At 36.5% G+C, this 27,934-nt stretch overlaps 1 protein-coding gene across 1 annotated transcript; it reads right to left on the reverse strand.

The window, feature by feature from the left end:
* LOC122137013 (high mobility group protein HMGI-C-like) lies at positions 1-27,934 on the reverse strand. Its single transcript, XM_042721922.1, has 5 exons — positions 27,337-27,934; positions 24,532-24,618; positions 19,726-19,776; positions 3,930-3,962; positions 1-760 (listed from the first exon to the last, which is right to left on the reverse strand). The coding sequence occupies exons 1-5, from the start codon at positions 27,457-27,459 to the stop codon at positions 722-724; spliced, it is 333 nt and encodes a 110-aa protein (XP_042577856.1). The 5' UTR covers positions 27,460-27,934; the 3' UTR covers positions 1-721.

Raw genomic sequence — 27,934 nt, forward strand, 5'->3', positions numbered from 1 at the left:
TTTGGATGTTTCTTAAATATTTGCAAACATATTATGGTATTTTTATGCGTTAGTAAAGTCAAAATCTTACATACAGCACCTTTAAGGCAAATACTTTTAAAGCTCACTGTCATTTTGTTCAAAATATCAACATGAAGTGTTGATGAGAAGGGAAAATGGTCTTTGGTGGTTCGGTACTGTGGGGGGCAGGGGGAGGGGGGTTCTTGTGTGAATGGGTGTGTCCATTTAAAGCTCCACCCAGATATAAGAAGCACCATTTGCTGAATGACAAAACCAGACAGTTTCACCTTCTTCTTTACCAATGTAGCCTGGAAAATCAGTCAACAAGAGAGAGTGTTTGTGTGTGTGTGTGTGTGTGTGTGTGTGTGTGTGTGTGGGGCGCAAAGAACCACTGCAGCACATATTGTTTGTTTAACCCCTGCACCTTTGTGCTTACAGCAGTTTTGTGGGAAATGGAAACAGAAAGGCGGCTCCAATTGTCTTCTGCAAGATGTTTGTTTGCATTTTCTTTTTTGTCTTTTTTTCTGGTTATGTTCTGAGGTGTTGTGTGTGTTGATCACAAAACGAAACCAAACCCAAATAAACCAATGAGGAAAAATGAAAATAAACAAACGAAAATGATCAAACGAAAGTGGGAAGGCAATAATAAGTGGTCAAGGCAGTCTTTTCCCTTGGAGAGAGCTGACAGCTGGATGAGGTAGAGGTAAAATCCTGTGGTTGCTTAGTCCTCTTCTTGCTCCGCCTCCTCCTCTTCTTCTTCCTACAAAACACAACAGTGGTCGCCCATCAGTCACCACAAAAAGACGGCTGCAAAGCAAAATACGGCTGTGTGTAAAAACGTTAGGCTGACAGCAGTAAGACGGAGTGAAATAGCACAGTTATTAGCATTTATATTTTCTTTTTTTGTTATTGTTTTGCTTACAAATGTTCTTTTTCATGAGCTCAGACAGCGAACGTCCCACAGCTGCTGTCGAGATGACCACCATTGAAACGGGAGGAAGGCGGTGAATGGGGGCTGGGGAGACGCTTGGCTTTGGGCACTCTTCAGAATGAAATGGATTTCATTTTCCACATGGCTTCATTTTATTTGGGGAGGCTAACTGACACAATTTATAACCCTCTTCCTTTCCCAAGTCGCTGTGTTGCTCCCATTCAGGGGAAAGGCCGTGGCAAAAGCCTGTCTGCATTATATGAGCCAAACTCCATTCATTAGTGCGGCAGACACTTCAGCTGTGAAGGACCAGCTAAGCGCTACCATGTGTGACATGGGCGAGTGAAAGAATGGAGATGGAGGGGGGGCATAGGTTTTTGCATAGGTTTGGTCTGAACATTACATTTTTTTGGAATCAAAATGATTAAATGACATTCTCATGCATCATCGGCTTGTTCTTTCATTCCGTAAGCAATTTTAAGGCACAGTTACAGCACTCGAAAACACTAAAACGTCGATGGAATTCTGTTCCTGAAGATAAAAAATGAAATCACTGGCCAAGATTACCATGCGCTTAGTTAAAACATCACCAACGAAGAAAGAAGATGGTTTAAAGATAGTAAGTGAAAGTCCCTGTTGTGGGTTTATGACGGATCTTTTGTTCCCTTTGAAGCTGAGGGAAATTGCCATTGAAACTAGAAGAAACAATTAAACTAACTATAAAAAGAAAATACATTTTAAGAAAAAAACTAATAGAACACTACTACTATTACCATATTAACAAAAACACTACTGTAAGTGTAAAAATCACTGTTAAAATCTGTAGAAATAGGGCACAATATAATGTATTAATATGAAGGAATTGTTTTTTACTGGTGGTGTTTTACCTGTATTTAGAGTTTTGCGCTTCATTGCATTGTATTTCAGGGTCAACAGAATTGTCTGTAAAATTACTGGATAATGTCCTGACAGATTGCTTTTTTTTTGTTTTGTTTTTCCAGTAAAGAATTTTGCCAAACAAACATGGATTAGTTAGTAGGTTGCCTGAACAATTGGGTAATTAATCAGTATTAACTCTATAAAACCTACTGTATCATAATATGCACATTTCTAAAGCCTTTTAAATATCAACATGTGCACAACTTTGATGAAAAACCTGTTGTACACAATCTTCTATATGCCTTCTGTCATCTGATTGATAAAATCTCTTTGATTTACAAGCTATCAGAATTTCATCTTACTTGTTGGCCATATAATTATCAGCAACGGTGCAGAGATTTTTTTTCCTCAAGTGAGCGCCATATTTTTTTATATCATGCTGTATAAGCTATTAAAGCTTGACATTCCAAATATGATACTCAACAAAACAATCACATTTGCAAACTTTCGTCTTTTGATTTTTTTAAGGCTAGTCTCAGGTTCACATGACCCCCATCAGATGCATGTCTTAGGGGGCTTCTAGAAGGGAGTAGTTCAAAATAGCTAGATGGCACGGTGGTCTTTCAGACACATTTTCAAAAGTAACAAAGTTTAACCTTAGTGCTCATGGTGTGAGATGCTTAAAAAAACAGTGACGCAGTGGCTAAAAACATTTGTCCTCCAAGAGAATTTCATTGCATATAATTAATCAAGTTGGTGCTGGTAGCTCTGCCTTCCAGTTCAGCGATAGCATCGATAGATATAGATACTTGTGTGTGTGTGTGTGTGACTGTGTATGTGCTAGGCCTTGCAGTGTGGCGCAAAACCATCAAGGTCTGTGCGTTCTCACATAGCAACAAATCAGGCCTCAGTTATGCATTCACACCGTAAACTGGTCCGCACCAGCGAACAAGAGGAGGTGAGCAGATTCCTAGTAAATGTGTGGAAGATTGTGTGGGAGAAGAATTGTATCTCAAGCCATTGTGTTTTTTCTTATTAGGTTCTTTTCACTCTATCGAAACAACATACAAACAACATACAACAAACATCACCATTAAAGGGAAAATTCTGTCATCATTTACTCACCCTCAAGTTGTTCCAAACCTGTATGAGCATCTTTTTCTTATGCGGAAATATTTTGGAGAATGTTGGTAACCCAACAGTTGATGGTAGCCATTGACTTCCATAATATTTTTTCAACAGTCAATGGCTGCTATCAAATATTTAGTTACTAACATTATTCAAAATACCTTCTTTTGTGTTCAGCAGCTGAAAGAAACCCATACAGGTTTGGAACAACTTGAGGGTGAGGAAATGATGACAATTTTTTAATTTTTGGGTGAATTACATTTATGGCATTTTCAGTCCAAGTTTGAAAACGTCAAAACAAATCATTTGTTAATAGTGAACAGTTCTGATGACAAAAATTGTATCTATGAATATTTCATTTAGATATTTTATATAGCCAGTATGGCACGTTTGTTTTATTTTCATGTATTTTTAATGCATTTTAACGTATTTTCATAATTTTCGTCATATTCAGCCAGCATATAGATTTGCAGGCTGCTGTCTTTCTTCATGAGCACATTAAAGTAGCACTGTGCACAGAGACTATAGAGTTGACTCCATTGTTAATAAGCTGACGGAATTTTGACAAGAGAGTAAAAAAAGGGGCAACTCTTCAAAACTAATCCTGTCTGCCAGATTGCATATCCATCTGTGAGGGGATGAAACCAAAGAAGACTGGGATTCCACACATAATGCTATAGGATTTACATTAGCCTTAACCAAGCAGGTCTCTCATCAAACCAGAATTATGCCCCCCTTCCACTCACTTTGGGTTTCTGAGGACTTTGTAAACCCAAACAGCAAATCCTCTTCCTCACACAATCATCCTCAATCTGTTTCTGCAAGCTGCCATCCCCATCTACCCAACTGGGCCTTCAGTATCATATATATATATATATATATATATATATATATATATATATATATATATATATATATATATATATATATATATAAGCATGTCCACCTGCTGTATTAATTATATGTAGTGCAAAGTATGCATTTGACATACCTGAGCGGGCTTTTCCTGGACCACTTGCTGTGGCTGAAAAACAAAAAGAGAAACAATTATCCTCTGAATCCAATAAATAATCTATATAATAATCAATCAATAAATATATATATATATAAACATTTTTAATTGCATGTATTTTTACATTCACACAGCAGTGTCTCCACAGTGGAAATAGCATGGTATACAATGCCCAGATTGTGCCCTACTCGCATTACATCATAAACCCTAAGCGCTGCCACTCCGCAGGAAGTGCTTCTAAGACCGGAGCTTGACAGCTGAGGAGTCCTCCGCTGCTCTGAGAGCCAGGCAAAAATAAAATCCTGAGAGTGTCCAGTGTTTGGAACCAAAGCCAGCCACTGCCGATAGAGTACACACACTCACACCATTTGGGATTGTTGGGAGCAGCTGGTGTGTTTTGTGCCAGCTCTCCCTGGAATGTTATCATGCTGTAACACAGTAAATGTCAACACCGGATGGAAGCAGGCGAAGAATGCAGCTGGCGATAAAGGGAAATTGGGAAAATGATGCACACATTCCAAATGGGATGGACGGAACACAAATATACTTTTAGACATGAGGAGGAGGAGAATTCCAACACCTTCCTGATTGCACCTATTTACAAACACATGAAATACAAGATGCCACGTGCACTATACAACTAACAGATGACCCCAGATTTCAAAACTACACTGTATGTTACATCACTAATGATACTGTACATGCACAAAAGTAGCAAAAATACAAGAGCCCCATAGAAAGAACCCATTTTCTTGTTAGCACTGAACTTGTCACCCTGCACATCAGAAACCCACACCCCTCTTGCCATTCTGCCCCTCAGAACAAAAAGAGAAACCACAGCCTTGTCTTTCACAAAACCGTGCTTGCTCTTTGAAGTCATTAGTAGCTGACACGCCAAATCATTTCTGCAAACTGAATGACCCCGGAGCTCCCGCGACCTCCTTATGCTGTGTATGGTATGGACTAAAAGAGCAAGATGTACAGTATGCACCTAAAAAGACAAGGTGAAGCTGAAGACCAAGAGGAAACCCAACACAGATTTCACCCATCTTCAGAAAGCTCTCCACAGATCTGCTTTTCCACTACAAATCAATAATGTCAGCAATACTGCTCTCCATAAGAAAAAAATAAAAAAAATTTAATCTGTGTTTCCTGTACTGCTATTCTGAATCTAGAGTGCCAGAGCATGTGTTAACATAAAAGGAAAGTACCACAAAATAAATATAAAATCTTTATTTTTATATACTGTATGCAGTAAGGACCAAATAAGGTGAGGGTGTGACTCCGTCGGATATAGACTATCAAATTCTGGAAAAGAATTTGACTATCAAATTGCATGGAAAAAGTTCTCAGACACTATTTGTGTCCCACTGGTAAATTTGGTCTAATCATTTGGAGATGCATTTAGCCATCAGGTCCCGGATATCCAAATGTCTTAATTATAGATAACTTGTGGACAGCTGAAATAAACAGAAAATGGGAGGAATGAAAGAGGCAATGAAGTAATTGCAAAAGCTCTCATGAATCAACCAAGTTTATCACTGTTCATGCATAAGGTGACACGTTCCTCTTCCATCTCACAGCTCTGTAAACTTCATTGTTAATGAGATCTGGTTTTAATGTAGGAAGTCATGCTCAGTGACCAAAGGGAAACTAACTGGTGTGAGAAGCTAATTATCCTGTGAGAACGTTGTCTTTTGTTGTGCATTGAGTTAAATGTTGTGAAACGTGATCTGAAAATCTAATTAGTGACCACTGAACCTTCTTTAAAACATTAATTGCTTAGTGGGCTCAAGGTTAATGTGGGCTAAACAATACATACATACATACATACATATATATATATATAAAAGGTTATTTTATTTATATTTTTTAATATATTCATTTTGTTTTTTAAATACCTTTTGTATAGCCAAAATTGTATTGGCCTTATTTGTAAATTATAAAAATGTCAAATATCTGACAAAGCCTTGTCTGTTAATTCACACAAATAAACTTCAATTAACCATACATTTTTACATATACGTTTGGAATTAAATCCTGTGTGCAAATATGAAGGCTGTTAAAATGGAGGAATGCGAGCCATTTGCAGTTACATTTTAACAGCTTCGCTTTCAGCAGGTCAACTTCCAATGTAAAGGCTTGTGTTTATAAGTGAACAGAAACTGCACTTTGAAAGGTTGTTAAGACCATTACATTTTTATGCCAACATGAGAACAGAGCAACTGCTCAAATATTATTTCAAGTCGTGAGTCACATTCAGCGTGCAGCACAAAAACGTGAGGCTACGTTGTAGTTGGCGTGATTAACAATGACCAGAATTGTCCAATAGCAATCAAAGCCAAAGTCTCAACTACATACCAAATATAATCAATTAAGAATCAACCACTGCAAAAACCCATTCCAGTTGACCACACAAATTTGGATATTGTGGGATGACATGTCCCCTTAGTGTCTTTTGTGTTTATAGGTTGTATATACAGGTTGATTTGTGTACTGGTTAAAGAAATGCACTTTTACGAGAAGCTAAAAACAACTTAAAAGGAGATGTTGAAAGAATCTCAAGCCTTTTCTCACTGAAGTGACAGATTAAAGAGTAATTTGCCAGTTAGAGTGAGTTTCCAAGCTCTTAGCACTACACTGCCAACTGGCCTCGGAGTTCATTGCTTGCCACAACCCGCCACATTGGAAACAAGTACTACTGTGAATTATTTTCCAGCCTACAGTGTTATGCATGCCTTGAAACAAGGAAAACGGAGGAAAACGGAGACACCCACCGTGTTCAGGAATGATAACACTGATGAACAGTATCTCCAAAATAAAAAAAAACAATGTCAAAGCGGTAGAAAAGAATGTGGCATCTCTCATTTTTTTCACAGAAAATGATATTTTTTACCTTCGTGTTAAAAAAAAGTCATATAGGTTTGGAACGACGTGAAGATGTGAAAAGGTTTTCATTTTTGGCTGAACTATACCTTGTGTCTTTAAATAGACAGTACTACATCTTGCTAAGGACTACTTGAGGTACAATTCCTCCCTTTTCAGTACGAAACATTTGTTTTTCTTAAGAAGTTAAAATAATAAGATAAGCAACATCTTCGACATCCAATTAAATCCTGTCTGGACTGGCGGCCTCTTTTAAAGTTGTTCTAACCTTGACGACCCAATTAGTCAATGTGTTCTCCGAAAACGAAGAGACGGGCCTGAGCTTTTTCCAGAAGATTGCGTGGGTGTACCGTTATGGGTCTTGTGGCCTAGTAAGAAAATGGCACGCAAACTCTTCTTATTAAATACTCCAGCAAATCTTGGCTTTAAATAAAGTTCAAGTACATTATTCTGTTTTAAAAGATGATTCATATTGTTGTAGAAATGTTTTCTTGCTGCCATGGTCTCTCATCCTGCTTTGAATGGAGGGAGGATCTTTAAAAACTATTGATCATTGGAAAGTATGTTTGGTAGACATGGTTTTGGAGATGCTTCATTCTTCAAGTATGCAAAGAGGTCTTTGGGCCAGTTACACAAAGAGATTATGTAATGGTTGTAAGTCAGCCTCTGGCACAGGTACCTGGGGGCAAAAAGCTGGGAACGCGCAGCTGCACGTCTCAGCAGCTCCAGAACAGAACGTGCCGGGGCAGAGCAAAGCCAAGCTAGTGGAAGACTCCTGCTCTTAGGACCTGGCATGTCTTACCAAAACCATTCTCTGCGCCAAGAGTCATTTACTAAAAGCTTTACACTGTGGGGAACCCCTCCCTCCTCTTACAAGAAACTGCACTGGAGATATTTATGTCTCTTTCTCATTCATTGCTCCTGGGATCTTTGAATCTTCGTCCTAACTACAAAAAATTGAGGACATCTATATTTGAAATCCCTTTCCATTTGATTTCTTAGTATGAGGCAGAATCTCACGTCATCCATTTTTATTACTATTTTGTGTTTTTATCTTCTTTAAGAAAACTATTTGTGGAATAAATGAGAAAATAAATCTGCAAGATAAAGGGTTTCAAAATTGCAGAATTTGAGCTCAATTTATACATTTCGGCACATTTACTACTCCTTGCAGGTTTTAGGATTTTTCTTTCCCTTTCTTCCTAACTAATTTTGTTACATATAAGTAAAACCAAAATTTTGCTTTAAAACAATTTATTTCATTACTTAAAAAAGTCAAAAGAAAATTAGAAATGTTGCATTGCAACCAACTAAAATAAATCAAAATATAAATATTAGATGGAAAACTAAAGTAAAAAAAAAAAAAAAAATAGAATATACTAAAAGTTGCATTGCAACCAACTAAAATATATATACTAAAATTACTAAAACTAAAATTAAATAAAAAAAGTAAAACTACTAAAAATGGCAAAAGCTCATTACTAAAACTAAAAAATTTAAATAAAAAGAGAAAATATAAAATTATTAATAAATACTATTTAGTAGCATATAATTAGTATTAACACACATTTTACTGTAAAGACTGTAAACTATAAACACCCTTTCCTGCAAAATATTTTAAATAGTTTTTTTTTTTTTCTTAAAATTTCTTTAATTCTGTAATTCTGTCAAAGTTGCAGATTTTGGAGGAAAACCGTACTTGGTGTTCTACTTCATTTCTGGCGGCCAAAATGTTGCGAGTCCCTATTGTAGTGCTCTCTGCTTTATCTGATATATCCGACTGTTTAAATATGCAGAATTTGGCAGATTTCCCTCAAAATAAGCGCAGAAAGTCTACAGATTCTGCCTGAGCCTATGAATGTCCAAATCTGTACTGTTACGGAGGTGTTTTAACATGGTACGACCCATGAGACCCTTTCCTGCCCATAAGCTGTATTCATTTTACCTGACTGCCTGGTAAAATAAAGAGGGAAAGTTTAGAAAAATGGAACGCAGCTCACATTTGCTTTAAACTTAAACGACTAACATATGTTTTGCGTTTGAGGAGAAAAAACGCCCTTACTTGAACATAGTCTCCTTAGGGCTGCTGACAAGAATTCCACAAAGACAGGAAACATAAAAAAACACTCTGCTTGATTTGATGAGGCAAACTTATCCAAGGACTCCCTCACTAGAGGCGGACCCCACAGACGAGCCACCCAGTAACTGCACCCCCTCCGCTCCCATGAATAAAGGCCACATGTTCTGTTAAACTGGAGGTGGAAGTGGGGAAAACAAGCCAGACATCTCCAAGGTACAGGGCCACAGCACTGGCTTTGTGATCTCCCTTGGAATGCCTCTACCGGTTCGGCCGAATCTGAAAGGATTCTAGGTCCGAGAGCCCCCTTGCCCACCCCACCGCTCACACGTCCCTTCTCGGAGTCCAAATCAAGCACCCTCCCCAACCAAACAGTTCTATGAATGGCACCTATCAGAGCTGAGCTAAACCCTGCGATTAGGGGGAATTTGCCGAAGGGCCCTTTGTAGAAAAGAAAAATGTCTGCCAGAGCAAGGAATGTGGAAAATTCCTGGCAGGACAAGCAGCCTTTTGTTAGGAGGCCTTTTTTATTTTTTTGGAGTGGGGGTGTTCTGGAGGGAAAGAAAAGCGCAGACAAATTGGATCTGGTCCGTTTAGGAGCCTCTGCTGTTTGAAGTGAAATCAGTTCCCAGAGTTTCTCAAAGGAGAGTGGAAGAGAAGGGAGAGGAGTGGTGGGGGTCGGCACAGTAATTCAGGTTTCTTACTTCAGTTCCACAAAACTTTCCAGTTTTTTACTGTTCTTGGGACTCTGTGGGGTCTTTATTGGGAACTGGGTCAATACCTCAGTCGGTCCAATGGGATTCTTTACATACTCTGAAATATAGATTTATAGTTCTCGATCTGTTTGCCAAAGTCTGTTTCAATTTTACTAAACATTCCAACTCCAACAATAAAAAAATAGTTTTTTTTTTTTATTATTATTTTATTCTATTCAAATACATGTTTGCAGCAGGGCTACTGAATGAATAAATAAAAACAAAATAATCAAATTTTAAAATAAATAATTAAAATAATAAGATAAATTGTTTTTTTAATTATCATATAGAATTAATTTCAATACACGTCAAAAAAAGCACAATAATAAAAAATATCAATACATCTTAATAATAATTATTATTAAACACAATGATTTAATCCCAATTAATCATTCATATCAATATTTGCTATATATATATATATATATATATATATATATATATATATATATATATATATATATATGTTATATATATATACAATTTACACATACACACTCTATAAATAGACACTAAGACACTACTCTCAGCAAATATTATCTACGTAAAGACCTAGACACTGAAAACAAAGAGTGAATGCAGAGGTCCTGAACCTGGTAACACTTCATAATACTGTCATAGTTTCTAACAGCTTTAAATCTGGGGTTGTTTTTCTTCAGATTCGGGGTGTACAAATCAAAGTCACTGTAACATACATGTTTTAATGGAAATGTCCTGAAGTGCCTGGAGAAAGATGTGATGAAAGAATGCATGTGCACAGCCCTCTTCCCCACCTGGCCATACCATGATAAAGGACTCGTGTCGCAGAGGTGTCACCATCAATAATGTATGTCAGACACCTTTCCCTGTTCATACAAACACAAAGATTTCCTGTCTTCCTCGCCCTCTCCCTCACTTCTTTTCCTTTATTCATTCACACTTCAGCACCATGTCAGCATTGATGCTGCTGTTATGGATTGATTAATTTAGTGCCGATTTTAAATTAACTATTGATTGCAAATGATTGCATTGTGCTGTTCTCATCATAGTGCCTCTCAAAAGTATATAAAGTATATTATGAAATTAGGAACTAAAATTATGAAAGTCCATTTCCATATTAGGAGAAAAAAAAATGTATAAAAAAAATCATAATTATGACATACTAATATTAAAAGTCAAAATTCAGGGATAAAAAATATTATGACATATTAAGTTTAAATTACAACACAAAAGGTTAGATTATTAGATAAACCATTAAGTATGGCATTAAAAGACAGTCTTACAACTTAAAAATATATATTTATGAAACAGTATGACATGTCACAATGAGATAAAAAGTCAATTTTATTTATTTATTTAATTTTTTGACTGTTTATTTCATAATTATTTAATTATTATTCACAATTTTTAAAAAAAAACCAAAAAAAAACACAGCAAGAGAGAATATACAGTATTGTGATGTTATGAAACTAAGTTTTTTTACCTTTTATTGCATGCAACGTAAAATATTAATCTACCAACTGAACAACAGAAAACATTACACTACTGAATCTCTCTAATATGGGGAAACCTTCTTTATTAGTTTTTGTAATCATCTTTTCCCCCCACTGCTTTCACTTGCGCCCTTCTCTCTCCCTCATTTAAATCTCTCGCCTCTCACATTCTCATCTCCAGAGCACCTATCGAGGCAGCTGTTATGGTCGCTGGTTCAGAGCTAAATGATTAAAGCGCTTCCAGAAGCTGGAACAGGAAAGGGTGTGGGGGGGGGGGGCAGCGAGAGATGAGGGGGAGAGGTCACATGGGTCACCGGTGGAAATCCGTTGAGGTGGTCCCAGCAAACTCCTGCTGTGTGAGTAGAGCCCTAGACTGAACACACGCCCCTATTGGCCCCAGATACAGAGGGGGAGAGATAGAAAAAGAGACGAGAGGAGGGGAGAGGGCTCAGGGAATGCAGGGAATGAGGTAGAGATGTCCACTCTCTCTCTCACGCTGTATCTAACTCACACAGCCTCCAAGTGAGGGACAGGAACGGCTCCAAGCCACAATGTAAACGAAGCTTTTGCAAGTGCATAATTCAAGACCCCAACTCCTGCCCAGGGTTTCAATAATTGCTAATAAAATGTTTGCAGCTCGTTACAAAAATCTAGTCACCATCCAACTATGTCTAGCTGGAGGAGGCCTGCCAAACGAAATCAAAACTATGAAAAGTAACTTTTCCGAACATGCTGTACAAACAAGAAGTTTGTTTTAACCCACAAGACCTTCTTATTATTTATGCTGGCAAACTGGCACTTCAACTCGAGTCAACATGACTTGACATTCACAACCCTTTCTACTTCTGTGATGTCAAGTATTTGCAAGTGAAACAAAACATTCAAAAAGGTAAAATGTAGGAAATGTATTGAGAATGTATAAAATGTACTTGATTTTATCTATCATACATCAAAAAAAGTCGAAATGGCAATAAAAATAGGAATTATAACATAAAAAGTCATGTCTACGAGATGAAAAGTGGACATAATGACAAGTCAAAATGAGATAAAAAGTTTTATTTGGACTGTATGACTTTTTATATCATAATTATGATTTTATTTTATTATTTTGGTGGAAATGGACTTCTATAAAACATACTAATTCTTGGTGAGAGAAAATCGGATTCCATGTAACTATGACTTTATTTCATGTGATTGCAACTTTGTTTCTCATAACTGAGACTTTTTAATCTAACAATCTAACAAGTTAAAAATGGCAAAACTTGAATTATCCATTAGGAACTGATTGGTTGTTGACTCTGTGAAGACTAAAACATATTTTGTGTCAGCACAGATAGAAATGCAAAAATCTTACCTTTAGGAGTGTAACAGGGACAACTTTGTACTTATCTACCACTAAAAGCTGCATGATAGTACCTAAGAGAAGTAATAGCCTAAGCGTACCCATAAAGTACTACTATCAATCTTTTAGTGGTAAAGCAGGTACAGAAAGGTGTCCCTTTAAGTTTTTGTACCCCTAAAGGTACAATTCTTATGAAGAATGAAGAATCAGATCACATTTATTTGAGTCTTTTTCAAATCTATCAATATTTGTATAACTATCAGAGTATTAACATAACTTAGCCTGAAAAGTCTGAACAGATATTTGGCCTTTGCTTTACATAATATTATATTAACATTAGTCTAGGTGAATCATATGGAAATAAAAGTCTAGGCAGAGCAAGTTATTCAATTCTGATGAAATATTTTGAATAATGTGTCTTGACGAATCATGCACAATAACACCAAGAACAAGTATTAATAAAGTAAACAGGGTCAGTTTTAATTTAAACGTAACAGGACATGTAGACGCCTGTGTAGACGCCCGTATGACTCAAAGCAAAGTCTCATTGCGGTGCTCTTCAAACATTGGCATTTGTTTACAAGTTTAAATAAAGCTGACAGCATCTTGCTGTTTCAGCCTCATTTAGTGTGGAATGGGAAATGCGAGGAATAAAAACAGGCTGAAAGGCCAAGCCACTGACTCAGAGAAGGACAGGACCTCAGCTGACAGCCGAGTTCAATATTTTGCCCAGGAGGCTTGCGAAGGCTATAAAAAGGTTTTGATGTTTGACACCAAATTCCCATCACAATACCCTCCTCCCGCCTCACACATGGACACATTAAGAAAGGGAAGAAGGGGGGAGGGGGGAGAGAAAAAAATCTTTTCACACTTTGGCAGTGGCTGAGGGTTTTCCAAGCCTCCCCACCAAATCGAGACTGTTGGATGACTCCCAATCGCAGCCCTTGTTCCCCTTGAAACGGCGAGCGCCTCCCTTCTTCCTTGCCAGACTCTCCCTCCCATTTCCCTCGGCTCTGATTCCACTCCTCACCACCTGACAACACTGTCTGTCCTCCAGCCAAAAGCATCAAATCCTTGTGTGAGATGAGAGAGAACTTCCTCCCCACCGTCTCCTGTCCTCCGCTCATTTGTGCCTCTTCACTTATTGATTCACTCATTTCCTCGTCTCTTCCTAGAGGTGGGAGTTGTTAGGTTTACAGCGTCCCAATTGTTTTTTCCCTCCTATTTGGCAAGCTGGAGAGCGACCTGCTCAGATGTTTGCGAGGCCATCATGATCCAACAAACATTGGTGGAGTGAACCACCTGGGAAGGGAAGAGCGAGTATGAATCACGACCCTGTCGTCAACCTCATATCAAAGGAATTCTTGGCGTAAGATGAGGTGGACATCATAGCATCGAACTCTTGGCCAGATCTTTTGAGTGCATGTGACATCCCTCACGGTTTGAAGACACCATGGGAAGTAAATCTATTGTCTTCGCCGGCATTCCCACTTCTTGCCTTGGTAACAAACGAGCAGGGCTGTTGGCTAACTAACACTTGGAGGGCCGTGCAGGTCTAGAGAGAGCACAAGAACTTCTCCCTTCTCCGCCATGGTCTCGCTTGCAGAGGAACCAAACGTGTAAACACACTGGACACTGGCCAGTTGGCAGTATGAAAGGGAACTGAATAATGTTAGCCGTTTGAGGACAGAGATAGTCCGTTCCAACACGCCCCCACCTCCGTAACACAGTGCGGCTTGTCCACTTGGCACAGCGGACGCGGTCCGTCTCCGCACCTGTGCAGGAGGAGCACCCGGAAAAGGAAGAGGGGGGCAATAAATCAGTCTTTTGGCTGCTGAAGCAAATCTAGCAGATAACATTTCGCCTGGTGCAGGGGATCCGCAGATTTCTCCCTACAGCAGGACTTCCTGTTGGCCTGATTTATAAATAACAAAAGGACTAGAGCGGAGACGAGTAATGAAATGTTATAATGCAATTCTGCAACCAGTGAATGGAGTTATTTATACTCAAAGATGTCCTTTCAAAAAAAAAAAAAAAAAAAAACTGACATATGGTCATAATTTCAAAGCATAAGTAGTCTGAGTGATATATATGGAAAATTCAGTATTTTTTAGGAAACTATGAAATGTTGTTAATATTAATATCATTTAATGTGTTTTTTTTATTTTGCTATCGTTTTCTAAATACTGTATCATTATAGCGTCATAAAAATTATATATATATATATAAATGATTGTTTTTATTTTTTCATTTTCATTTGTGTGTGTGCGTTTGAATTTTTAGTTTTGTAGTAGTTTTATGTATGTCTTTTAAGTTTTTAGTACTAATATTAAATAATATTATAGCGCTTCCATTGAAAAACATGTCTTTATTGTTTTTAACTAAAAGTGTTTTTAATTACTTGACATTTTATTCAACCTTTGGTTGAAATGATTGTTCATCTCATAAAAAAAAAGACAAACATATAAACAAAATGCTGAAAAATCTACATTTGTTCAACTATATTGCCCAGCTTTTGAGCTTAAACTAAAAAATAAATAAATAAAATTATATTCCTTGTGGATGCAATCTAGCAACTGATGAGCTCAACATGGCAGATTGCTGAAAACAACAAATCCTTTTGTATAAATATTCCTGTTAGCAAATTAAACAACTCAAGGTCTTTATTATATTATCATTCTAGAGAAGCACAGTTTTTATTAAACTAGTATCCTCACGTAGCAGCTGTGCCACCTGCAAAATATTATTTTAAGAATCCCAAACTTTTCTACATCCTCTGACTGCTGGATTTCCCGTCTGAAAGCGTGAAGCTCAATGCATCCATCTCAACAGGGGTCATTCTGAACCTGACAGATGTCTTAGATGGATGAAGCAGTCCTGATGAGCCTTTGGTGTCTGTCCTAAATATCTCCGGAGGAATGAACGTGATTAAAGCATTTTTTTTTCTCTTCTTGTAGCCAGAGCCACCTTCCACTATTAACCATTTAGGGGGTGGAGATACTTAGTTGGGGGAGGGGGCCAAAGGAAAACATTCCAGCGGCCCCTTGTAGCCAAAAGGATATGCTATAATTAGTTCCAGGAGGGCGAGCAGTAGCTGAATGTAGAAAACTGACTTGTTTATCCAGACGAGGAATGGCAAAGCTCTTGTCAAGTCCACCCTGTAGATGTGGAGACCGCCGTGCAGCCCCTCAGCCATGTCAATTCATCTGTGACATGCTAAACAGATCATAACCCACACACAATGACCCATACAAGAGGACGGAGGGCTGCAGACGCACACGTTTCCTATTGCCCATTCATAAAAAAAGAGACAGGAAGACAAAAAATTTTGGTTTTCTGCCTCAAACTGCATTGGCTGAACTCAAAAAAGCCTTGGCACACATCTGGAGATGCAGGGCTCGTTCTTTTTTCGGACAGCCTAACGTTCCGATCGGAGCGCTATCTCTCTCTGCTCTCCATCTCTGACTCATTATCATTTATAAACTTGGCCACAATTTCATCTCGGACTTATTCACAGGATGTCATACCACTATGCCCACTCCACATTCAGGATGTTTGTAGTATGACTACAGCATGATGAATATGCCTCCAGATTCACACCAGCTTGTAACTCATACCAACTGCAACATGTGTCTTAGACACATGCATTAGAAAAAGCTTAAGTAGGGCCCTATGAAATCTGTTTTATTTTTTTCCAAATTCCATTTTTACCATTTAATTTTTCCGTATTCAGTTTTTTCTGGACTATGTTTTAATGGTTAAATAAAAATTTTCCAATCAAATAGCATGTCTAAATAACTGAAATCGTGAAACTTGAACAGCAATTTTTTTAAAAGTTTAACAAAAAGTACATTTTAAGGCTGTATTATGAAATACGTTTTCTCTCAATTTAGTTTTATTTTTACAAAATTCTGTGATTTCCATTAATTTTCTGGATTCCATTTGAATGGTTTCAATAATTTTTAATAATCAAAAGCATATATATTTTTTTTTTTAAATGCTGTGTTGTGTATTTACATTATTCTGGTAAATAAATTCTGGTGAATATTCTTTAAAAATAATGTTTAAATAATAATTTGATTAGTAGTAGTAGACTAGTACTATCATTACATTACGTTTTCTCCTATTTTCCGTACAAGTTTTTATGAGTGGATTCTGTGATTCCAGCCGCATTTTCTGCATTGCGGAAAACATAGGGCCCTACTTAAGTGTAGAAAAATGTATATTAAATGCTAAAATTTCTTTAGCATATTTTCTTCATATTTTTTCACTTGTAAAATTAAAAACAAAATACAAAATAAAGGAAACATATGAAGGAAATACAAATGAAAATGATAAATCTTAGAATTTAATGAAAAACAGGATTTTAATTTGTAGCTAAAAATCTTTTTTTAATCCTTATTGCTGATGCCTTTCTGAAAGGAAAATAGTTGAAAGCGCCAGTATATTTGTTTCTCCACAGAGAAAAATCTCCTGTTCGCTGACAGACTTATGACCTTGCTTAAGTCTAGTTAACCTCTGACCCATAATCTTTTAGTTTGTTTGCTTGTGCTTCAATCAGGAAGACAAACAATTTTTTTCTGGTTACGTCTTTGAAGACATACTCTGAAAAAGGATCGATATGGCAGTCGTCTCAAACTTCATACTGATGGATACAGCATCAAAGCAAAAGCAAATTTTTTGGTTTATTTTTGATTAATTTCCTCCACACTATTAATTTCATTATGTGTCGAATGTTTATAAATGAGGAAAAAGGTACTATTTTCTTTGCTATTTCTGTTGCTAAGTGAGGAAAAACATACAAAGTCTACTTAGCATCTACAAAGCAAATCACTCCATTATCTATTTGTTTAAGACTAACTGACATCAATGTGTGGGTGGATCAGATGCGTGTGTGTGTGTGGGAGTGTGTACCTGCATCACGCAGCTATCATGAAAGTGCAGCCGAACACACCTTTGGGCATCAGTACAAAGGAAATAAGGCAATAAATGTAAACTTTATCAGTTCAGTCCAAAGAGTTCAGCCGTTCAGACTCTCAATCTCACACACTCATTTATACACACATCTGGATTAATGTTAACCCTACTATATTGTAAAAAAAAAAATAATAAAAAAAAAATAAAAAAAAAGCCTTTTCAGGTTTGATGCTATTTTTAAAATGGACTTTTGAAATTTAGCTTTCTATAATTGTTCTCTAATAGACATGCTACATGAAAAGTGCAACACTTTGGTGCTTTAAAAGCTATTAATTTACAAAAAAAAAGGAAAAGGAAATAACAAAAGAAAAAACTATCTAGATAATGCAACTAACCTAACAACAAAACCAGATTTAGAGCCTTGGTGCTCATGCAGGCACCACCAGTTTGAATCCAGTTAGCAACATTTTGTCATTTTCTCATTTTCTACCAATCACTTTCTATATACCTTTCACTGACCAAATGCAAATAAAGTGCCGGTGTTTTGTCGTGTTTTGTCACGTAGTTTTGTCGACAAGCGAGGCTCTTGCATTCTAGAGATGCTTCTGTAAGACTGCACTCATTCTCTGACCCATCTAACGCTTTGCGTGTCTATTAAAGTTTAAAGTTTCTGTCCTAAAACAGTTTGACGTGACGAGTAAAAGCTGAACTTTAGCATGTACGCTATAGGGACTCAGCCGAGACCTGGATGTAAAGGGTGTTTTGGAACAGCTCGGCTCACATGTGACTCAAATCGCATTCCTGGATGATAGAGTCAGATGGGTCATGTTTTCCTCCAATACAAATGTACTCATTTCTGTATTGAACAAATCATTTCAGCCCCCCGTGCTATAAGTGAATTCATGCAACAATGTCGAACTGTTTAATGAAACCACACTGAGGATCCGAGGATCTGAGAACAAAATAGCTGACTTTAAAGATTTGCACACGGTATATCAAATCTGTGCCGTCACTTTCCTAAAAACGTATAGTGAATTCAGATGTGACACACTTTTGAATCTTTCAAGTCAGTGTGTGTGTGTATCCAGGGGCCTCGGAATGCTTTACTTTTCCCGTCTGCCTGAGAAAAATCCATAAGGACACAGAGTCGGCATGCCACAAAGGGTTCATTCTCTCCATATCGCCCCGCAGTCATTCTGGTGGCACTTTTAACTGCCTGCGGCTTTACTCCTCCAGTTATCAATCAAATGTGTCAGGCTGATAAACACCCCAAACTTTACTGAATTAGATCTGAGTGCAAACAGTTGCGAATCCTCCATCTTTTGCACAAAAAACCTACAATAAATAAGTGATTACTAAAAACAATTAAATCATATATTTAAACCAAAAAAAATATTAATACATATATACAGAAATAAAAAAAAATTAATATATTTATACTGAAATATTTTTATTTGAAAAAATAATTACTATATATGTAATTGTAAGTTAAAATATAAAACTTAACCATATATATGTATGTATTTTTTATATATGTTTTTTTTTAATTGTGCAACTAAAAAGGTCAAATTGTTACAAATACCCCTACAAATTTACCCCTAAAGGAATGAATTAATATAATCATACTTTTCTACAATATTGTTGGTAAATAAAAAATGTTTATGTAATGTTGCATTTATGTTGCAGGATATTAATTCAAGACTTTATACTGAAATCTTATTAATTGGTAAAATACTAAATAAATACACTGTGTGTGTTTATGTATGTATGTATGTATATTATATTTGTATAAATACACTGTGTGTGTTAAATACAATAAATACACTGTGTGTGTTTATGTATGCATGTATGTATATATTATATATATATATATATATATATATATATATATATATATATATATATATATATAATATATATATATATATATATATATATATAGGCCTATATATAATGACACATTTATGTTTCCAGGTATCAGTATATATCTAAGACCCCATAAAAATCCAGATCAACAGGTAAATACTTTGTTTGGTAATTAAATAATTAAGCAAATTATATAAAAATTTAAATTAGCATTAAAAGAAAATTCATAAAAGCAAAAAGTATTCATAAAATAAAATGTAAATAAATAAATAAAATTGAATAATAAATGAATGAATAATAAAACATGATTCAAAATATCACGTTTTTCCAAAGTATTCAAAGCTTGATGATACACTGAAAAGCATACTGATGAATTTTCCTGCATAGTTTTGAAAGGTAAATGGGAACGTGCTGCAAATGGATGTGTCCAGTTATATATGACTAATGTAAACAAACTTACCCATTTCCTGGGTCTTCCTCTAGGTCTTTTCTCTCCTGTGGTCTCAGCTTTCTGCAAATGCCAACAACCATGAATTAGTGGCCGGTATTTCATCAAGTGCTTTAAACAAATTTTTCAGGCACACAATTAGTCACAAGCAGAGTCATTTTCATATACAGCCACAAAAGGAGAAGGTTAAATGCTAGGGCTCCATTTCCTCTAATGCTTTTAATGCAGAAAGAGTTTGCAAGGTATATCCGGGCCTTCAACAATGAACTGCTCCATTGCTCAAGTTCCTGGTCTGTGCAGCGTAATATTTCACTAGAGGAATTTTATGCCATTCAAGTGTAAATAAGAGCACCATTATCAGCAAAACCACCCAGATAAGGGCCATGACAGACAGTTATGGGGTTTCTATAATAGTGGCTCCAACTTAAGTTCATTGAAGTAGTCTGTAAAAATAAACGCCCATGTCTTCAACATTTTTTCTAAAACATAACTTCACCATCCTGTTGCTAAAGAACATTAATAATGTTTAGGAGGCAAGATTTCTGATTTGACGGTTGTCTAACTTCACCATATGAGCCAAAACAGCAGGGTATGATTTCCTAAGGACATTGTGTGTCATTCAAGCAACAATTCTGTCCTCCTCTGAAAACGTAACTGAAATTATTTGACAAGTGGAAGCAGGAGAATCTTGCCCTGTGGGTTTGAACAGCATGGTCGGAGACAATTAAAAAGACAAGACGCGTCTTCATTATTTATAGGATATAAAGTTTTCTTCTGGCCATGGGCTTTTGTTATGCAGAGGCCTGCAGGAAACCTCACTCAAATCATCAAACATCTATGAATTCTGCGAATGACCCAGGAAAGGTAAGTGTCAGTGCTATCATGTTTTTCAGCAGAGTACATCCAACCAAGTGAGATACAAATCAGTGCTGGTAGAGTGTGCAACCTATTAACAACACCACCAGCACGCTTACACTAATCTGAGAGTTATTAATATGGTGTCAAAATAAATCCTGAAACATGGAAAAATTTTACTGGTGTGGATCCATAAATGTGTAGCTGACAAGAAATAGAATTAGAAACTAATGAAAATTCATTTAATGCTCATAATCAGTTTGTACTGTAAAAGTGCAGTACATTTATTTGGTTTAGTGCAGTGTTGTTATTGTTAACTACACTTAAATCTATTAAAATTGTTTTAGTTAATTAAGCTAAACTAAACTAAAGTAAACTAAATTCTGAATATTAGATGAAAAATTTCCGAAAAAACAAAACAAAATAAGTTTATATTGAATCACTAATATTACATATTACTAATATTTTATATTAATAAATAAAATACAGAAATTATATATATATATATATATATATATATATATATATATATATATATATATATATATATATATATATAATATATATATATATATATAATAAAAATGCCAACAAAATTACTAAAAAATTACATTAATAAAAATTTTAAATAAAATTAAAATGAAAATATAAAAATAAAAGCTAATTCAAAATGTTTTTTTTTTTTAAGTGAACAGTACATGAATAATACTAAACCAGCACTGGTTTCGTGAACTGAATCAGTGATTCACTGAAAAGATCCAATTCAACAGGATGATTTTGTTCATATATCAGACAACACTATACTTCTCTCAAGGATGTGCTACGCTAGGGAGGACATTAAGATTTTCAGTAAATAATGTCTTAAATTTTGAACTTTTCCTCACCAAAACCTAGCGTATGGCTTCAGAAGATTTGAAATACAGCGAACGAGCCATATGGGACACTCTCTGGTAATTTTGAAGATTAACAGACCCACATTTACCACATTTAAATTATACCTATGGGGGTTCAACAGCTAGTCATGGTTCAGCATCTTTAAAGGGACAACTTTGTACTTTATTTACTCTTAAAATATTCACAGCAGTACCTTAAGGGAACATATTAATCTTTTAAGGTACTAATACACACCATTTAGAGCCAGATAAGACACAAAGTTGTCTCTTTAAAGGAACTGCCCCAATGTACTCCTGTAGGTACAATTTTAGCACATTTTTCTCTGACAGTGGAGAAAAAGTCATAAGGGTTTGGAAAGTCATGAGGGTAATGGTTGACAGAACTTTCTTTTTTGGGTCCCTTTAATCCCCTATTCTTATGGTTGGAAGACTTCCTCAACAGCTTCTACAATGCATCCCTGTCTCTTGTGTTGTGTGTGATGTGTTCAACACTGTTTGGGTTGGTCTGTTTTCCTTGACTAAGTATGCAGGCATTGTCAAGGCTCACATTACCACTTCTTCAACAAGCACAGTTTGTTTTGAATACCCCAAGGACGCTTCACCATTCTGCGTAGGCATGATGAAGAAATATAAACCTGAGCGTCATAGTTCATGCCGCAGCCGGTCACTTAGAAAGGACACAGAGGCAGCTACAGGTCGGTGGTCAGTCCTGTGCGTCCTCACAGAATTGAAAATGGGTAAAAATTTGATGCAAAGATTAGATTACGGTGCTTATAATTCCTGCACATTCTCAAAGACACAATCCCTTAAACCTCACCTCTCCTCATCTGTGTCTTTCTCAATGTCTCTGTCTGTCTTTCTCAGTCCAATCAGTGTCTCCCTACCCTCAGTTCTCTGTTGGCGATGCTGCATTTTTAATGAGGAGATTTAATGGTCTGCAAGCCGACACCCTGATCAATTAATCATGTCAGTGTTTGCATGTCTCGTCCAGCCAAGTCTCGTGTCCACGGCAGACACAAGCCTGGGTGCTCACTGTCCTCTTCGACACCAGGACATCCTGGCATGCATGTGAGGCCGGGGAAAAGGCCATCTCTCATTAATGGAAAGGGAGGGGCGGTATCGCACTTTTGCGAATGGAGAGTTTAAAATTAGTCCCCTGGTGCCCCGTATCAAGTTCCAACCATGTCTAGTCAATGGAAAATTTTCAGGCTAGTCATTAGGGCCAATGTATTGACAAAAATGATCATAGCAGGGTGGAAACTGTCTGGTTATATGTGTTGTCAGCTAAAACCGTGTTAATCATCACTGAGGTATATCATGGCTTGGTTAGCTTGATTTAGCCTGGATTGTTCATGTGATACCAATTCTGTGGGTTCTTTAGTGCAATTAAGAGCCAACAGTAGGCTCTGTAATGTGAATGGCAGAATCTGTAATGCGTGAATTAAATTGCATTATTTATTGACTGCTACATTTCATGAACCTGGAGGTTTATGTTTATTCATTGTATTGTCTCAAGGTACTATCTATCTATCTATCTATCTATCTATCTATCTATCTATCTATCTATCTATCTATCTATCTATTGTTCTATCTATCTTTCTGTCTTTCTGTCATTCTTTCATCTGTCATTCTATTAATTGTTCTAACCATCTATCCGAAGATGTACCTTGTATAACAATGTCTTTTCTCATTCTGCAATACTTACCTTATAAAAGAGTTCTCATCTGGTACTTACGGTATGTTTGAGCAAGTGCTGCATCAGTGTGGGGACAGTTTGAGAAGCAGAGCCTTTAAACTTTGGGTTGTGAAAGTGGTAGGAGACAGATGACTGATTGCGGATGGGAGAGCAAATCATGTGAGAAGTGTCTCTAGTGAGGCACCTTGCCGATTTAGATTATTTTCATCTTGATAGATTTATCAGTCCGCTGTATCATAACAATGCTAAACAAGATGAAACGGGATTACGCTAGCAGAAAGGTGCTGAAGATTTTCAAAGTGGTCCCGTGACTGTTTACAGTGGTACATCACTGCGAAAAGAGAGTGGTCTGAGCTGTCGGTGAGTTATTAACGCAAACTAATTCCGCAAATAGACTTCTCAGCTTCTCTTGACGGCTCGGAGATGAGAATCACATAGTAATACTTCTAAAAACCAAATGCACTGACAGTTGAAGGGAACTTCCCGCAAACACACGCCAGACTGGACCACACACACAAGTGAGGCAGAAATGTTAATGACTTCATTACAAAACACTCGCCAGAACAACTCCTCTTTAAAGGCATTCCCAATAGATAAACAGAATTACGCGATTACAAACGCTGACAGTCACATTCAGCTAAACTGATGCACAGCAACTTAATCTTATGTGATGCTGCGATTTGCTTTTCTGTTTACATGGGTATTAGCAAGGAATGGGAACAGAGTTCGTTTGGCAATATGCAACAGTACACGCTCTATACTCCCTGCGCAAAGTATACACTTCATGCATGCCTATGTGTGTGTGTGTGTGTGTGTGTGTGTGTGAGTGAGTGTATGCCTGCATGTTTGTGGTTCTCTCACGTATGCGTGGTAATTTGCCTAAGGCGAGACAGAGCAAGAGAGTATTTATGTGTGTAGAATTCACTGCTACTTTTAGGTGTGTAGGTCAGAAGGACTCCCCTCGCCACATTACTGGAGCTTAGTGTTAACTACTGCACTGAAATACACAGCAAAGAGGTTTGGGTCACTGCGGACACACAGGCTTCATGATTGAGACATCATGAAGGCAGCCCTCAACATTCACACACATACATACATATTGGATGTTGACACATTTCACATACTTCTAAATGTTCCTGACATGTTCTTGATAAATGATTTATAAAAATGGTAAGAGCCCATTTCCTCAGTTAACACTGCCAAGGTTAATATTCCTTTTCTTGTGAAGTGGTACATGATAGATAGAATGATAAATAGAAGGATAGAACAACTTTCGACAGTTGGATAGACATATAGAACGATACACAGAATGTACAATAGATCTGAGTCTGTTTTTTTGCTGTTGAGATGTACAATAAGTTGCCTGGTTCTCACCTTTTGCGCTGCTTTGGAGGGGCCCTTGTTCTTGCTTCCTTTGGGGCGTCCCCTTGGACGTTTGGGGACAGGCTCTCCTGTGGGTTCCTGAGGATGAGAGGAGGTGAACTTATGGAGGTGAACTTATGCAATGAGGACAGGAAACATAGCATAACAATTTTTTTTTTTAATTATAAAACAATAAATACATTGCTCAAAATAACAGCAAATGTATCTGGACACTTTCTGTTAGTCAAATGTTCGTGGATCATGTTCATAGTTATTGTGATAAACTTCACCTGTGGTTACTCTGCTGTGTGAACAAGAGGATACCTGACTTCATACATCCTCTAAAAATCATATTGGGACCAGCTGCTTTAAAGTAATTGCAAAAATAGCTTAGCCAAGTGCAAGTGCCATTTGATTTGCCATCTAATGCAAAGAAATGCATGCATTGAAAGTGTAGATTGGCTGTCCAGAAGTGTCCAGATACATTTTGAGACCACTGCTGCACTCTCCCTCTTCTCAACCATATACACATTTGCTGGTGGTCTCCCATTCACCATTTACATAAAAACTTAAAACCAAATAAACAATCAAACATTTTATTTTAAAATTAGAGAACACAAAATAAAAACAACTAAATATATCTTCAATTCTTGCACATACAACAAAAATAATTAAGCAGACATTTTCACAATACCATTTCACGATATATATATATATATATATATATATATATATATATATATATATATATATATATTATATATATTATATATATATATATATATATATATATATATTTATATATAATATATTTTTTATATTAAAGAATTTATATATTTTATATTTAATATTTATAGAATTTAATCATTTAAAGAATTTTAAATTTCAAATTTAGAGAATTTCACATTTAAATTTCACGTTTGTTTTTGTTTTGTTGTTGTTGTTGTTGTTTTTTTTCACATGCATGCATCATCTTTGCCAGCCAAACAATTCAGTATATTTGGTGAATGACTTTATTTTTAACTCTTCTTGCCAGCTCATCCTGATGGCTATTTGCAAAATTTGCAAACAGAGGTATTGCAGTGAGTCACTTGTGAATTACTTAAGATAGTGAATCACATCCTCTGACCACAAACACTCAAAACAAGAACTTTGAAGGTTGTGGTCATGACTAAATAGATAGTCAGTGTTCAGTGACATTACATTTTAATTACACGCCTGTTGTTATAGTAACCACTGCTCACATCAACAGGTACATTTAAAATAGCCAATATACGTTTGTCTCTACCTCTATATACACACACAAAACATTTAGGCTTACTATATCAATTACTATACATATACTACTACTATATACTGTATATATGACTATATAATTACTATATATATATATATATATATATATATATATATATATTATATATATTTATATATATATGTTTTGTAATTTAGACAAATCACATTGCATCATTTAAGAAAAACTATAATGGTTTGTTCATGATTCAGAAGCAAAAAAATTATTTTATTTGGTCTGATAAAAGATTTCTAAAGCAAACTGGGTTTGATCTCATCACATCAACAGAGGACCCTGTAGCGCAGGCTATACGTTTAGCTGATCTTATCCAAATCAACTCACAATAGTACTTTAGCATCACATATGAGAGACTGTTGTGATCAACAGATGGCAAGCATGTAATTTGGAATACTATCTGCTAGGAAAGAAGTGCTTCCTGTAGAAATACAAACAAGTGCAACTCGTAGGCCTACAATAAACCTAACACACACACAAGCTATACATTCAGTCTGCAGGAATTCCCCACAAGAGAAACGCAAACTTCAAATGCATTCACAATCTAAGCACACAAGCTTGATACTTCTGTCTAAAAACACCTAGTGAACATTCTTGAATAGAACACAGCGGAAAAGAACAGACTTCATATTTCATGCAATGACAGCAGTGTCCTTCAGTGTGCCATACTTTAATTCATCAAAACTATTTTAAATAAATATTTTAATTATCTTTAATTATTACACACACAACTCAAAGTAATTAAAATATCACACTTGTCATACTGCAGGACATGCATGTTAAAATCAAGTAGTGAAGGTAAAACATTAACAACAGTAAAAATTGGGAGGAAAAAATGAGAAATTAAATAAAATAAAATAAAAAAATCACAATGTTGAATATATATAAAAAAATGTTTATGGCCAAGTTATATTTCTATCCAGATAAACACATACTGTCCATACATTCCATCCTTTAAAAAAAATACAATACTATAAAGCACACCAATTGATTATATATATATATATACACACACACACACACACACATATATACACACATAACATACATACATACATATATACATATAATATATCTATATATATATATATATATATATATATATATATATATATATATATATATATATATATATGAAACATTCTAAACCAGACTAAATTGGTTTGCTGGTCTTAACTGGACTACTTGGTCTCCCAGCCTGGCTAATCTGGTGTTAAGCAGGTTTAGCTGGTCGCCTAGTTGGTCACTGAAAACTGGTACAATTTTTTTTTTTTTTTTTTACCTGCAACCAGACCTGTCTGAGAGACCAGCAAACCAGTACAGTCTGGTTTAAGCTTTTTTTGCAGCAGGGGTGCATGTAAGCATGAGCCATAAAGTGCGGGCGAAGAGTAATATATGGTTACAGTAAGAATGTTTATTGAGCAGCCCTGCAGGTCTAAACGCGCCCGTTCCTCAGTTTAGAATATTAAAGGTGTTCGAGGTGGAAGAAATAAGAGGCACACACTGACCTGTTGCGGCTTCCTGGGTCTACCCGGTCCCCTCTTCTTTGGCTCGGCAGGGCCAGGCTCGGGCTCGGTTTGCTCCTGCGATCCTGAAGCTTCGCCGGCGGCTTCCTCACCGCGCGCGCTCATCGTGTGTGTGAGTTCCAAACGGAGTCTTAAGCACGTTCTGTTCCTGCAGTCAGTGTCTTGCCCTCACCAATGCGCGCTTATCAAGAACAATGCGTTTAAAACCGGTGCGCACATGAAGGGGATGCAAAATGTAAACTAAAAGCGCGGTATTGTGAGAAGCACGTGCTGTCTCTTGGTTGAGAATTTGGCTCACATACACTGAGGGAAAAAATCTCCTGTGTAGAATTAAGTGGGGGTGGCTTTAGTAATAAAATAAACCCGGTGATCGATTGCAATTTGAACGAGACATTCGCAGAGGGAAGTGTGACAGTGCACTGTCAAATCCACGCTAGTGCGGATTCAAGAATTTGCGGGGAACGGCTTTCTATGCGGATTGGTTTAAGTCAAAAAATGGGGGCATTTTAAATGTATCCCTGCTGCCCACACGGAAATAAGTCCACAGACTGTGGGGATGAGGATGAGGTATATACATTAA

Source organism: Cyprinus carpio, chromosome B4, assembly GCF_018340385.1.
Source record: "Cyprinus carpio isolate SPL01 chromosome B4, ASM1834038v1, whole genome shotgun sequence".
NCBI lineage: Eukaryota > Metazoa > Chordata > Actinopteri > Cypriniformes > Cyprinidae > Cyprinus > Cyprinus carpio.

Bases quoted from the DNA above. Each gene is read 5' to 3' on its own strand.
- LOC122137013 (XM_042721922.1), bottom strand. From the start codon at position 27,459: ATGAGCGCGCGCGGTGAGGAAGCCGCCGGCGAAGCTTCAGGATCGCAG. The intron at 24,619-27,336 runs GTCAGTGTGTGC...TCTCATCCTCAG, and splicing joins GACCCAGGAAGCCGCAACAG to GAACCCACAGGAGAGCCTGT. The intron at 19,777-24,531 runs GTGAGAACCAGG...TGGCATTTGCAG, and splicing joins CCTCCAAAGCAGCGCAAAAG to AAAGCTGAGACCACAGGAGA.